This window comes from Danio rerio, chromosome 21 (genome assembly GCF_049306965.1).
Source record: "Danio rerio strain Tuebingen ecotype United States chromosome 21, GRCz12tu, whole genome shotgun sequence".
Taxonomy (NCBI): Eukaryota; Metazoa; Chordata; class Actinopteri; order Cypriniformes; family Danionidae; genus Danio; species Danio rerio.
Window position 1 is genome coordinate 39,062,925 of NC_133196.1, and position 16,557 is coordinate 39,079,481.

Consider the following 16,557-nt stretch of genomic DNA (forward strand, 5'->3'; position numbering starts at 1 on the left):
CATGTTAATTTGAATAGTTTATTAATCATTTACTAACTCATTCTGGATGATCTTAAACAACAACTATCGATGCTTAAATAACTTGTTTTTTAAATGTTGCAATACTTAATTCAGTAATAAAAAAGGTAATTAACAAAGTATGAATATACAATTATTAAGCACATTATAAATGTGGTTTTAAGTCAAGAATACAACATTTATAGCTGAAGTTATAAACTGCTTATTAACGATTATTAATGTAGAGTTAATGCTTAACAGATATTGAATTCACTATTTGCTTATGCTTAATAAATGGTTTATAGTGTGTAGTTTATTATAAAGTGTTACTGAATACTTGATGACATGATCACCTCAGGTACACTTCATGTGCTTTATTCAGTGTTAAATGCTTACAATGTGAATTTGAATGCCATTTTGCATGACATTTATTGCCATACTACTGAAAGCTGCAGCAGATAGTTCACCTCAGATTTTGAAAATAAAATAAACCATTTGAAATGTAACTTTAGAACTGACTCAAAGCCAACACTTAGTGGTTTAGCATGTAGATTTAAAAAGGAGGTAAAATTAAAGAGGTTTAAAATGTATTAATTAGATTATAAAACTTACCATTTCATGAGTGCAGGGGTGATAGCGTTCCGGCACCACGCCGGATTTCCGGCGTACTGTGCCTGCGGGGGAAAAAAAAAATCAGGTTCACGGATATTGATCTGTCATTTCTCTAGATTCACAGAATTCACTCACTGCTGAAAGCGCCGGATTGGTTTTTATTAAGTGCCATTTTGTGTGCTCGTGAATCATCTTTTGAGTGTAGACGCCATGTTAATAAAAGATTAATTGTGTAATTTAGAGAGCTTTATAAATTATAACGGATCTTTGTGAGATCTCTATGAACTAAGATTAGTGACGCTTTTTAGTGATAATAAGAGGAGCGTGCTTTGCACTTTCCAGGCTATAATCTATTCAGAATTTGTATGAAACTTTCGTTTTCAGCACATATACGCTGATATGTTTTGGGAATGACATCTGCATATTTACGCTGGGTTTATTCTCGAAATAACGGTGAAGCAATAGACGGGACAAAAATATATTTCCCCCTTCTCCTTAAACAACTTAGTGTTTCAGCTATGAAATAGTTCAGTTTTGTATGTATCTTAATGGTAAAGTGTTTATATTTAGTTTCGTTTTTTATTCAGCTTATTTAGAAAAACGTTTGGAGCATTTTTTATTCGTTAAAAATAAGTTGTTTTTTTTAACGAACAGCGCCCAGCGGAAGACCATCATTGTCTGTTTGATCAGTTTGCCTTCTCAGATCTCCACGACTTGCCTAAAATAAAAGATAAAACAGTTCAAGTATAAAACAATGGTAGCTTAAACGTTAAAGAATGTGTGCTATTAGGCGCATAGTTTGCTTATAAAAAGCTTGCAGGACATCGAGGCGCCAGAGCAATCACTTGCATTTTTTCAATGGGAGCAATTTAAAGTTATCCGTCATTTTTGCTCTCAAAGTACGAGTAATACATCAAAAAACGTTACAGCGTTTTTATAAAATAAAGAAAACCAAAATTATGCGCTTTCTGTCGTCTGGTTTTTGAACAGGAGCGCTTAACAAAATGAAGCAAAATGTATATGCCTCACAGACATAATAAATATATTTATAGAAAGCTTTAAATTATTACTTAACGAAATAAAACAAATCGAAAACAAAAAAACTCCTTCATGTAATCCGTAAAGATGATTTTCTTTCTAAAGGCGAGTCCAAGAGGAGATTGCCAGTCAGGATCTTTGCGACACTGACTCAGAATATGTAAATAATAAATTAAAATAATAAAATAAAAAAATAAAATAAAATAATAAATAATTAAGATATGTCCTTTCTCTTTCCTCGACACATTCATTGTTATTTGTTTTTGCCGGTGCTTGGGGCGAGTTTTAGCTTATTGTGTGCGCTTGAACGCGGATTCACAGTAGCAGTTTTAACATGGAGTGACACGACATCTGACTGACTGGCACAGTCCGGTTTTCCACTGTCATGTGTCACTTGCTAGTGGCATGTGTAGTGACCTGTGCAGGGCTCGAAATTGAGACCATTTTAGTCGCATATGCGCCCGAAATTTAAGCTATGCGACTCATAATATATATTGGGAGCATTCGTGCGACTGCATATTATGGTTATAGTGCGACCTGTTTTTTTTTTTTCTAAAAACGTGGTAAATTCGCTCTTCCCTGCCGCTATATTGGTTCATATTAGCCGTCAATCACTCAAGACTTTCCGCTGTCAGATGACAGGGAGGGAGCTTTTGTGACCGCGGGGATTGCAAACTGCTGAAGAGTGAAAAGTACACTGAATCTCGATGCGTTGTATGCACAGCGTTCAGCCAACACAATCTCACGGCAATTCATAACTTTTTCATACGTTTCCTCGTGAGCAGGCTGCAACAGCGCAAATGTCCGCTAAAACACCATCGCCAAAGAAGCTTGCCTTTACTAAGTTTGATCTGATGCGGGTTATAACAAAGAACAGTATTGCGCCGGTGGGCATCGGGAGAATCCTGCTCTGCCCCCCTCTTATTGGGCCGGCTGACTCGCATGCTGTCCCGCAAACACAGAAAAATGTAATTCAGCGCATAAAGAGGCTGAGCATTAAAACAACACGAACCGAAACCAAAACTTTTAAAAGTGAGGCTTTTCTTCCTTTCTTTTGTCCGTTCTTTCTTGAGGTCTATATTATTTTTCTATTTAATTACTGATGACTGCTTTGCAGCTTTCAGCATTGGATTAAATTATTTATTATATTATTTCGTTTGTTTTGTAGCAGAAATATTATTTATTAAATTGGCATGCATATAAAAACAATAGTACAAAATAAATATTTCTTACTACAATGCTTCATTTGTGTTTGATGCAAACCATCAATTTATTTTTCATTTTTCATAAATTAACAGTAGGACTTTATATAGCAGATAACTTGCATTAAAGCACATTCAATGCATCATGATGATGAGAAATATTATTCATTATTAGTATTATTGTCATCATCATCATCATTAATATTTTATAATTATTCAACATTCATTTTGGAATTATTGCACAAATATTAAGTCATCACAGCATTAGTTAGATAGTTGTTTCTGGGTTTTGTTAGTCCCAATTGATGTTATTTTCAAATACAATAAATCCCTTAATATACAACTTGTCAAATATATCATTCATTTTTGGTGGATGCTCCTAATTTTTTTCTGGTGCTCCTAAATATTTCAGGTTGGGAGCACCGGTGCTACCAAGTAAGAAAGTTAATTTCGAGCCCTGCTGTGTCACTCAGAGTGTCGCGCTGCATGTCACTGCAGTGACATCGACACCCGGCGAAGCTTATGACATTAATTAACACGAGCAAAACCATATTTAATCATTACGCGACTTTTAACCTAATTTATCGCGTCGCAAGTTAGTTTATTTGCTGAGCTACTCCACGATGTTTTAATTTAAACGCATTTATTTTATGTATTCGTAGTCATACTTCCGTACGTAATATAGTCATTTGACAGTACATGTCAGTCAACTTTATTGTGGCATGCTTATGTATGGGAGGGGTTACACTTATCTGTTGTACTGTATATTATTGCATCCTGGCAGTTCCTTTGTTCCCTACAATATGGACTTCTCTATGTTTTTAATTCATTCATTTATTTTATTATTTAACTTATTTTCATTTTAAGGTATTTTAAAAAATATCCTTTAAAAAGTTATAATAAAATGCATGTTGAAAACTCATAACATATATGCATGTAAGATAATAGGTGTCATTTGCCTAATGATTTTTAAATATTAAAGCAAAGAGACTTATAAGATTAAGGTGCTTATAACGTGCTTATACTGACACCTACTGGCACATGTCACAAGATCACTGACACTGGCATGTGTCACTGACATTACTGGCATGTGTCTAAAAAGAGCCACTTGACAATAATGATGATTAGGGTTACACATAGGCTGTTAATATATTTGGGCCCAGGGGCCCACGAGTTATGTGTTAAAAGTGCGTTGCATACATAGTACCCCCACCCCTACTCACCTCAGGGGCAAGGAAAAAAAGTTCAGGCTCAGGAATTTTTTCCACTATCAGCCCTGTGAGTGAGTGCATATTCTATGATTCTGAGTGGCTGTATTTGAATTTCTGTTGTGTTTTGTCTGGTGCAAAAAGCTAAACTGCTTATCACTGCAAATCTCATCACATATAAAGCGTGTTGTTAGGACACAGTGTTACAGTGTAGCCTGCTCACGTAATGTTTATGTTCATAATGTTTAAAATATTTACTAATTAATAACCTCATGTGGATCTCTAAATCTGAATCTCATTTCGGAGTCTGTTACTGTCCACCGGAGATCGCATTTCGGTCATGGGTGCATGCTTTGAGAGCTTTTCTAAATGATTTAATTAAATATGTGGTTTTCCAACAAGGCAACTCGAGGTGCTGAAATATAAATGGCTGAGCAAGGAGTGGGAGGCTTAAAAGAACCAAAACAGACAGCGTTCCGGCATGGACATGCTTATTTTCAAAGCAGAATAACTTGACTTCAGCATTGTAGTTCTGATAAACAAGAATGTTCACTTGGCATGTTTCTTAAATATCTGCAAGCTCATTATGGTATTTTTATGCTTTAGAAGAGTCAAAAACTTACATAGAGTACCTTTAATAACTCTGGGGAAAAACTAAATGAATTGAAATGTTTACTTGAAATCTAATTTTAATAAGATAGAAAAACATTTAATTCATAATTACAAGATTTAAAGCTTATGAACTATAAACTAGAATAATACTGGTTTGTTGTCAATGGCTCTTAGCTCAATTTGTTTTCTTAAATTCCACAACTTGAAAATGCAGAAATGAGATTCCTAATATCTCCAATAACACACACACTTCTGTTTGTCTCCAGGTCTATAGCTAGACTGGCGAACATCCAGGAAGCTGCTCTTCGCAAGGCTGCCGAGACCACAGATGTAATACTGGACCACGAGAAGGAGTGGAAACTGGGTAAATGCATCCTGCGCTTCCCTGAGATTCTGCAGAAGATAACAGACGACCTGCTGCTCCACACGCTGTGCGACTACCTGTATGAGCTGGCCACCACCTTCACTGAGTTCTACGACAGCTGTTACTGCGTGGAGAAGGACCGGCAGACAGGTGGGTTTCTACACGGAGCACGATCCTGAAGTTATTAGTGTTTACTGTGAGCTGGATATACATTACCACTCAAAAGATTCAGGACAATGTGTCTCATTCACTAATAAATGCATAATTTTGGTTTTTATATGCACATTTGAGCTTCTTACAAAAACTTTTCGGTAAATCACAACATCTGCATAAACACATTAGCTAGTTTTTAACACTGGAACTACCAGAATTCGATCACACTTTACTTTAATGGTCTGTTTGTTACATTGCAACTACATGTCAACTAATTCTCATTAGATTGTAAGTAAACTGTTAGGTTGGGGTTAAAATTGGGGTTAGAATTAGGGTTAGTGTAAGTTGACATGTACTTGCAAAGGTTCTTATAGTCAGTTAAATGTCTGTTTAGCAACAGTAGCAAGAGAAATTAAGCAGACAGTCTACTAATACTCAAATTGACTATCAAAATAAAGTGTTACCCAAAATTCTATAACTACTAGAATTACCATATTGGTCATTCTAACCGTTCTCATATAAGATGACATATTGACATCATATTTCAATCCAAAGCTTCTAATGAGATATTAAAATTAATCTTTAAATTTCTGTCATTATATTTATTTAATTCATCACCCTAAAAATACGATCTTTTTGGTAATGCTGCCCATAAATGTATAGTTAGTCTACGTTAAACCTCTGTGAATGTCCACGACACTTTCCACTTTCTCAGCCAAGGGAGAAGGCTTTTTCACAGTGTGGAATATGCTGTTTTAAAAGACATATCTAAAGTAAAGTTATGTTTTTGGTAAGAGAAAGTAACGTTTTTACTAGCAGGCAGTTGCTAGGCAACAGAGGCACGCATATTACAAGTCACGGGGAAAAGTATCAGACAACTGATTTGGTAGATCTTAGTAGAAATAGTCGTAACTTGTGTGTTTTGTAATTTTAATAAAATATCAATGTTTGAAGGAAATAAACACATATTTAGTAAAAGTCAGGGAATTATAGATAAAAAATATTTAATAATAAAATTAAAAACTGAATTTTTCAAATGAAGCGTTAAATTCTTTCTTTTGTTAGTGAATTTAGAGTCTTCTAAATGAGCGCCTATGTGCATTTGGTTAGTAATTTTATTTCCAGAGAAAGACAAATATGGCAATGAAACAAAAGGCCAAAAAAAAGAACTTTACCGATAATGAATGTCAGGTTTGCTGTTGAATGTGGAAGCCAGAAGAAAAAAATTTTATTTAAAAAACACTTGCATAAAATCAATAAGAACTTTTCTGGAGAATCTAAAGTGACTGAAAAGCCAATCTCAGAGCATGTGTCGCAATCAATGACTGTAAAAAATATGGACGACGCGACAGCCCTTTTTACCATTGAACGCCTTGAGGGCAAAACGCCTGCTTGACGGGCACAAACTGTCGCAAAAGACTGCTGAAATTGGAGCCAGACATGCGCAGAAGGATTGTCTGATGGAGCCAGAGGAGGAGCCGCGAAAATGAGCAGAGTCGAGCTTCCAATCAAACGCTTTATGTAAAATCAACTACGCCCCCCGAACTTCTCAGCATGCGTTTGCTGTCATATCAACACAAATGGATGTAATAACGTTAACAAATATGAGGGTTTTATATATTCAATCGCGCCAGCTCCAGGCCGCAACACATAACTTACTCGCGGCGTCGCGGGCTGATTCCGGCTCGCATGCGAAAGCGCCTGCTCGCTCGGCCGCCGCATCTGGCTCGATTGACTCGGGCTGGAATTGGGTAGTGAGTCCAGGCATCCGGAGTAGGTCCAGCAGAGGTAACATTAGTCAGTCTGAGCTCTAAGAGATAAGTCTCCGGCAGGCGAGAATCTAGCCGGAACTGTGTTTTGCTATCTGGGTGGCTAGGCGTGTATCAGCAAACTAATAAAGCCCGAAAAAAGCCCTGAACTTAGCGAATAAACAGTGTTCCACCAGGATCATGTATGTCAGAAACTATAGTTTACTGCTGAACTCATTTTGTCATGGTAAAATAACACAGAAATCGAATAATAACATTTCAGTCTACTTCAGTCTCCTGCCGAAGCTCAGACGCCGCGCTTTGAGAAACTGTCAATCACAGCTGTCAATCACGATGACACGCCCAGCATTAAATTACTGCTAAAAACAAACTGTTTACAAAAATGAAGATCTGCACCTATTTCAGCACAATAACCAGTGCCTTAATCGACCAGAACTATCTTTCGGGACATTTTATTGCAAGTGTAATATTTTTTTTTAATTTGGGCTCAAGTCTCCTTCATTAACACGGAGGAGGCGGGCTTTATGACTTGTACTGCAGCCAGCCCCCAGGGGGTGATCTAACGGCCGAAACCTTCACTCAAACGTAGGCTTGCGGCACACTTGGTCGCAATATCTTTAAACAGTACCAAGTGTGCTTCTAAACACAAGGTGAGACCAAATGGTGCGTACATGTATCGTGAATGAGACTCAATTTTATTTTTTTTAAAGAAGCCTGTTCTGCTAACAATTCTGCAATCATTTGATCAAAATGCAATAATAACGTAAAAATTGTAAAATATTATTACAATTTTCAGCAATTGTTTACTTATTACAACCGGAAATAAATAATTTAAATGAGTTTATTTCACTCAAATGTTTAAAAAAAAAGTTAATTGCACTTAATAGAAACGAGTTACATGAACTTAAAGATCTGTTCAATTAAGGTGAACTTAAAATGACTGAGTAGAAGTAAGGGCTCTAGTTTGACGATCCTTGCACAAAGTCCAAAGCGCAGGACGCAAAAGCATTAAGGGTGTGTCCGAATCCACTTTTGCCATTTTAAGGACGGAAGAATCTGCTTTGCGCCGCGGCGCATCGTCTAACAGGGTTAAGCTTATTCTCTTAATGAGTTATAGGTGAGTTATGGGAATAAACCAATCAGTTTCATCTTCCATTCCCATAGCGCATTTGCTATTTACATTGCAAACTTTGTAAGTGGAAAAACTGAACGCTTCATTAGCGAGAAAACAGTTAAACAGAGCAAGTACAGCACAAGAATTAGAGATTAGGGTCCTCATTCTTTACGTTCACTCTCGTGGATAGGGAAACCTGTTGTACGCACAGACATCCATTAGCCTATACATAATTAATTTAGTTGATTTCAAAAATATTTCTAAATTCAGTTTTAATTTCCAGACAACAAATAAATGAACAATAAAAAACAAAGTGAGGTCGAAAAATAGTTATTTCCAAATGCACATGCTGTGCCCCATACGGTCTAAACCTGACAGGTGGGCAAATCTAAGCTTGTTTTTATTAAAACAAATATAAAAATGCATATAATAAATAATGCTACTACTAATAAAAATATATAAATTCATATTTATGTAGGCTAGAAAAAAAAAAATTTTTATAATATTTTAATTCTTTAATTCTTTTTCATTTGTAAAGATATTTGTGTATTGCTGTACACCCTGTATGTATATGCAATGTGTAAGCGAGGCACACATGTGTGTGTATATATATATATACATATATATACATATATATATATATATATATATATATATATATATATATATATATATATATATATATATATATATATATATATATACACAGTTGAAGTCAGAATTATTAGCCCCCTTCGATTTTTTTTTCTTCTTTTTTAAATATTTTCCAAATGGTGTTCAACAGAGCAAGGACATTTTTACATTATGTCTGATAATATTTTTTCTTCTGGAGAAAGTCTGATTTGTTTTATTTCAGCTAGGATAAAAGCAGTTTTTAATTTTTTATGAACCATTTTAGGGACAAAATTATTAGCCTCTTTAAGCTATATTTTTTCTTGATAGTCTACAAAACAAACCACTGTTATACAATAACTTGCCTAATTCCCCTAACCTGCCTAGTTAACTTAATTAACCTAGTTAAGCCTTTAAATGTCACTTTAAGCTGTGTAGAAGTGTCTTAAAAATATCATTTAAAATATTATTTACAGTCATCACGGCAAAGATAAAATAAATCAGTTGTTAGAAATGAGTTATTAAAATTATTATGTTTAGAAATGTGTTGAAAAAATCTTCTCTCCCTTAAACAGAAATTGGGGAAAAAATAAACAAGCGGTCTAATAATTTAACGGGGCTAATAATTCTGACTTCAACTGTATATAGATATATATATACATACATACATACATACATACATACATACATACATATATATATATATATATATATATATATATATATATATATATATATATATATATATATATATATATAGTTTAAGTCAGAATTATTAGCCCCGTTCGAATTTTTTTCTTCTTTTTTAAATATTTCCCAAATGATGTTTAACGGAGCAAGGACATTTTCACAGTATGTCTGATAATATTTTTTCTTCTGGAGAAAGTCTTATTTGTTTTATTTCGGCTAGAATAAAAGCAGTTTTTAATTTTTTTAACACCATTTTAGGGACAAAATTATTAGCTCCTATTTCTTTTTTTTTTTTGATAGTCTACAGAACAAACCGTCATTATACAATAACTTGCCTAATTACCCTAACCTGCCTAGTTAACCTAAATAACCTAGTTAAGCCTTTAAATGTCACTTTAAGCTGTGTAGAAGTGTCTTGAAAAATATCGAGTCAAATATTATTTACAGTCATCATGACAAAGATAAAATAAATCGGTTATTAGAGATGAGTTATTATTATTATATATTATATATTATTATATAATAATTATTATTATTATTATTATTATTATTATTATTATTATTATTATGAAACTATTATGATTAGGAATATGTTGAAAAAAATCTTCTTTCTGTTAAACAGAAATCGGGGAAAAAATAAACAAGCGGTCTAATAATTGAGGGGGGCTAATAATTCCGACTTCAACTGTGTGTATATGTATATATACATATACACACACACACACACACACACACACACACACACATATACATTTATGTTCTTTAACTGCATTATATTTAATCTGCAACAACAATGTGAACTTTCATAAAGATGTTTTTGGCCATTAACTTCTCAATGCATAATTATGCAAATTATGCACAGTTATGCAGATTATGGAGATTTCTCTGCATGAAAGATCCACAAATGGCAGATTAACATGCGGCAGCAAATCTAATATAAAAGGAAATTAATATGAAAGAAATGTGATGATGTGTAAGATGATTCACAGGGCATGTAACTAACCAACATAATAGTCTGTTAGTGAGGTAGTATGACCCAAAGCTTGCATACTCTTCTGTTACACTCTTAAAACGATGAACATTCCAAAAAAAAAAAAAAAAAAATTAAGTTTTACCATTTTTTTAAAATCTTTTTTTTAGATCTCTAGGTCTAGCAGGATAACTATAAGCTTAGCTCGGCATAAATAATTGAATCAGATTAGACCATAATTAGCTCCTAGTCATATTGGCTTAGAAATTTGCAATTTGTCATTTTCCGTCAGTCTTACTACAGAGTGTCATGCATTAAATAGGAAATTTATTGAAATTTTTAAGCGAGATTCAAATGGTCTAATCTGATCTCACCAGACCTAGAAATGGGCTGAATGCATTAAAGATTGGTGAAACTTAACTGTTTAACTCTAGGCGACTTATAAAATGAGCCTATCTCCAAAGAAAAGCAGGCTGTTCCTTAACTGTGTTTCATCTCATTTAAAAAATAGTTTGAGTCAGTGTGTTGTCACAAAGGTTTTGAGTAATCGGATCTGTTTTACAATGTGAATGTAGTTTTAAAAAAAAATAAATAAATGTATTTCTGTGATTTAAAGCTGAATTTTAGCATCATTACTCCATTCTTCACCGTCACATTATCCTTTAGAAACTCTAATATAAGGATTTGCTGCTTAAAAAAAAAAAAAAAAAAATATATATATATATATATATATATATATATATATATATATATATATATATATATATATATATATATATATATATATATATATTAATATCAGTGTTAAAAAACGTTTGGGCTGCATTTTACTTTTGTGGAAACTGTGGTTCAGTACCATTTAAATTGTAATCACTGTTTCCTCATCAAAGATGCATTGAACTGTTTGAGTCAAAGTAAAAACATTGACTTATTTTTAATTTGGCTAAATTCTAATATATTTTGTGGTTTTGAACTTTTCAACAAACAAGCAACACACCAAATTATGAAGCAGAAAAAAATATTGCAGCATGGAAAAATATGTATATGGAAAAATATACAATCTTTATGAATGATAGTACCAAAAGTAATTGATCAAAATAGAAACCGAACCAGCAGTGTCAGTGATACTTAGGGTGCTTTCAAACCTAGACTTTTGTTTCGGAACCTTTCTCGTTTGCCCAGTTAGCACGGTTCGTTTGGCATATGTGAATCCAGCAATCGCGCTCAGATCTGCGCCAAAACACGTTAATAACGAACATTTAAACACAAGTATTTATGTATATAAGGCATCTGTTTTATGAGAAGTGCTTGTCATATGATATGTGATTGACCTGTATGACTTTACAGTGAAATTTCCTCAAGTAAAAATGACATCGTCTGAAACATTCTGTCGTACACCATGTCCACCAAAATGGTACCCTTTTGGCAGTGGAAACGCAAGCCTAATAAAAGTGACCGTTCCATATCGTACTGTACCACTCTGTGGAAATGGGCCATTAGATATTGCTTGACACTATTAGCAGGTTTGGCATGCTGGGAGAGGCGTTGACGGTTCATTCCGCTGCGGTGTCCCCGGATTAATAAAGGAACTACGGCAAAAGGAAAATGAATGAATGTTATGATAAGCACTTAAAGATACATTATACAGTATAACTCAGCATATCTTGACAGCCACAATGAGAGCTTCTCTCGCCATGATTTAACGGTAAATAAAACAGTTGTCATGCCAACTTTCTAATATGAACAGAGGCTTGCCATGCTTCAGAACTTTTCTAATTGGTCCACTGCTTTTGGACCTGACAGTGATGAGCTGTGCTGCATGTGAAAATGTAAGATTTGTCAACTTGACACTGCGTCTAAAAGATTAATGAAGTGAGCATAATGGTAAAACATGTTTGTCAATTGCATGTTGACATTGAAAAACAATAGAAAAGTAGCGCATTGGAGAGAAAAACATGCCGAGTCTAATGCTGAAAATTTAACTTTGAATTGCAGAAATAAATGTAATTTGTAAACTATAGTCAAACAGGTATTTTATTTTGTAATAATAATAAAATAATAATACAAATGTAATTATTGAACCAGTTGTATTATATTTTTGAGCAAACAAACACAGCCTTGGTGAGCAAAATAGGCTTAGTTTAAAAACATCCTAGACTTTTGACCTCTAGTGTATGCCACCCTTTCATTGACAGTGATAACTAAATATAAGTAAAGCTGGCCCAGACTTTCTCCCATATTAAGAAAGAAAAACATACTCTGTGCCCAAAGTCTTTAATGGTTATGAGGTTTTAATGGTTAATTAAATACATTCAGGATGATAGTTGTTCCAGAAATGTATTTACTTTCATCTCTCTGTCAAACTTTTACTGTAATGAAAGATGTTAATAACTTTAATTTAATAACATTTGTTTTTCACAGTTGCAATATTTTAACAAACAGGGAAATTGAATCTAGGATAATATCAAATTAAAAGTATATGTATTTTATCCCCTTGCCATTGGATTACCCATTAAAGTCTAGTTACTTGAGCACTGATGAAGCTACTGTCTCTTAAATGGTACAGCTCATTTAGTCTTTTAATATAGACTAATGGAAGTGAGCTGTGCTGGAGAGTTTCAAAAAGGCTTTGCTGCCTATGGGACTAAATAATTTTCTTGTTTTACGAGTGATTTAAAAGCTCATAGAATTAAAGGTAATTTCTGCGCCACTAATGGCAATAAATGCAAAAATAATAATGACTTTTTTTCAAAGTTACCTAACACTGCCTTATAGGTTACTTGTGCATCTCATATTAAACTATAGGGAAAACAAAAGTATATCAGAGAAACCATCTTAAAAGGCTGTTCATTCTTTCATAATTTTTTCTTTGGCTTAGTCCCTTTATTATTCTGGGGTCGTCACAGCTGAATGAACTGCCAACTTTTCTAGCATATGTTTTAAGCAGTGGATGCCCTTTCAGCTGCAACCCAGTACTGGGAAACATCCATACACTTACACACATACACTACGGACAGTTTAGTTTATTTATTCACCTAGAGCGCATGTCTTTGGACTTGTGGGAAAAACCGGAGCACCCAGAGGAAACCCACACCAACACGGGCAGAACATGCAAACTCCACACGAAAATGTCAACTGACCCTGCTGTGACTCGACCCAGTGACCTTTTTTATGATTGTTGTTTTAAATATTATTATTTATGCATTGGCTTTGATAATTTGTTTTCATGACCGATTTTAGTAAAAAAAAAAAAATAAATAAAAAATTTGTAAAGGGAAAGTTCACACAAAGCTGAATTACACTTTGCAAATTTTATTTTCATTCATGAGTTTTATTTTTGTTAAAGACGAAAGAAGTTATTTTGAAAATATATGCACCAAAATATATAACTTATATCAAAGTCCCTTTGAGGCAAGTCATTTCACTCAGTGGCCAATTTTGAAACGTCTCTCAGGCAGTATGCTCGGGCATTCTGTCTGAATGGGGGGTAACACATTCTCCAAAACTAATGGCCAAGCTTACGATTACATCTCATGTTATGAATGACCAATAAAATTAAACAACAACTGTCTATTTAGTTTCATTTCTAAATGTTCGGATCACACAAAATCTGCAGAAACTCACACCTTGTGTGAACCCTCCCCTGGAGAATTGCCATTCCATAGCAATCGCTGATTGGCTACTGTACTAGAAGGTGGGCTTTATTTACCATATAGCGATCACTGATTGGATTCTGTACTAGAAGGCCGGGCTAAATTTGCCATATTGACAGTTACACTTTTCCCTATTCAAAAGTATACGGGTGACATGTCTTGTGTATTATATGGTTTTTGCCTATGGCTGTTTCTCAATACCAAGTACGCAAAGTTCGGACTTGCGTCCTTGGAAGTTCAGACCTGCCAAGTTCAGACTTGGAAGAACGAACTCCCGAGGACGCGAAGACACAAGTTGGGTACTTCTTCAAATGAAACAGCAGTGTACTTTATAACGTGACTTACCTCACCATGGATTCATCAGTTTCACTGTACATTAACAATAAAATGATTTAATTAATATTATATTAATATTATAAATCGACATTTTTGATTTAAGAAAATGTACACATATATTCATATAAATGTGAATTAAAATGAGTTATTATACACGTGTCTTTAATTATCAGATTTATTAAACTACAATGGTATTCATACACACAATAAGAAATAAAGACATACACGATAAGAAATAAAGATTACGTCAAGCAATTTGGTAAACAAAGACAAACAGCGTACAACACGGTAACATAATTAAAGACAATTATAAAAGGTAACAGAATAACACTGCCAAAATAATACACCTGAGAACAAATAATAGATTTATAAGGCCAAAAACTGTCCGTTAGATATTCCCAAGATGTATTAAATATCCTGTTTTAACTACAATGGAGAGATGAGATCCAGCGGTACGTCCGAGATGGCCTGGCCGAAGTAAAGCTGCTCTAGCGGGGGAGCTGATGACGGAGCTCCCGCTGGGAGTCGGAGTCCGCATAAGCTGAGCCACATCGTTAAAGAAGTGCTATCTTAGTGAATAAACTGCCGATTCGAGTTTAAAACAACTACATTCTTGCCTGAAAAACTGTTAAAACTTTATTTTGTGACACAGTACAGGAGCAGTTTTAAAACCGTGTGGGTTTCCTCCTCCGCCATTAGAGCTTGCTGGTTATGCTGCAATGCATTCTGGGATACCTGAGCTTCGCAAGTTCGCACAAAGTCACCTCTCGATGCATCCTTGGCCAAAGGCCAGAGCAAATACACATCCGGGAATTTCATGTGTACCTGGAATGATGTGAACTTTGAATTGGAACAGTACTTTGGCGATGGTTAATGACGTTTCACGAGGACATAAGAACGCAAGTACAGACAAGAACGCATATTGAGAAACAGCCTATTATGTTTACAGAGAAATGGATTAAAATATTTAAATTTAAATATGTATGCTGAGCACTGTTCAAATCCATTAACCATTTATTTAAATATATTAAATGTATAAAATCTTTTTTCATTTTCATTGAAACCATTAAAAGTGGAAAATAGGCCTTTTTAAAACAAAACAAGTTTTGTTCAAGAAAAGGTACTTTCAGAATGTTTGGAATATTTGAAGTTTTTTAAGATTGATTGATTTTCTTAAATAACCTTTAATGATGTGGCAGAATGTCCTTGGTTTGATTGAAATCAAGCTGCCTCCTAGAAAATAGCCTGTTTGACTAATGGCCTCTCTGTTTCGTTGTTCTCAGGGGAAGTGGTCAAAGTCAACATGTGGCGGATGCTCCTCTGTGAAGCCACCGCTGCGGTGATGGCCAAAGGTTTTGACATTCTGGGTATCAATCCAGTTCAGAGGATGTAAACGGGTCAGCGCCTTCCTTCTCTAAACAAGAGACCTTTTTTCACAAAACCCATCAATGTTCCTGCGGATTCTTAAGGTATACCAAATAAAAGTCATACGGCTGACCGTAACAAAAGCTTTGACTTCCTGGTCATTTCTCTTCACGTAAATGTCATATTAACCTTCCGGACCCTGAAAAACGGTAAAAGTCAATCTTCTGCCCTTTCCATCTCTATAACAAGTCTGAGCTCTAGCCAGGCGATAAGAATTAGGTCGCTTCATTTTTTTACCTCAACAACAGCTTTATTTGTTTTGTTTTTTTTATACCACTTTTTGTACAAAATAAGTCTCTGCTGTCCTTAAAGTGTGTATGTGACAAGGTCAGAATAGTTTTGGATTTTCATTCATTAATTCGTTTATTCATTTTCGTTTTAATCCCTTTATTAATCACGGGTCACCACAGTGGAATGAACCGCCCACTTATTCAGCACGTTTTACACAGCTGATGCAATTCCAGCTGCAACCGATCACTGGGAAGCGTCCATGGATTCTCATTCACACACATAGTCTACTGACAGTTTAGCTTACTCAATTCACCTATAGGGGAATTACCAACCTACGTCACACGGGCTTAACTGTGCATACCGGTTGCAAAAAAAGACCGGTTGCAATAGAAATTCAAAAAAGAAATTCAAAATAGAAAATTTACATTTTACCGTACACCACACTGCTTTTAATGCCAACCGCAGACGTCTTTGGTTAACAGTCATCAGAAGAGCTGAATGGAGTGAGGACCTAATTAAAAATGCTCGACTCTGCAGATCTCATTTTATATTAGGTAAGTCCACGCTATGC

At 34.6% G+C, this 16,557-nt stretch overlaps 1 protein-coding gene across 2 annotated transcripts in view; it reads left to right on the top strand.

Moving 5' to 3' along the window:
* Positions 1-15,838, top strand: part of rars1 (arginyl-tRNA synthetase 1) — a 60,516-nt gene extending 44,678 nt beyond the window's left edge. The window contains 2 exon segments of one of the 2 annotated variants that reach the window (NM_200048.1): positions 4,936-5,183; positions 15,614-15,838. In NM_200048.1, the coding sequence (NP_956342.1) occupies positions 4,936-5,183; positions 15,614-15,723 (358 nt within the window). In that variant the 3' untranslated portion in view covers positions 15,724-15,838. 2 annotated transcript variants of the gene reach the window in all.
* The last annotated feature ends 719 nt before the right edge of the window (positions 15,839-16,557 follow it).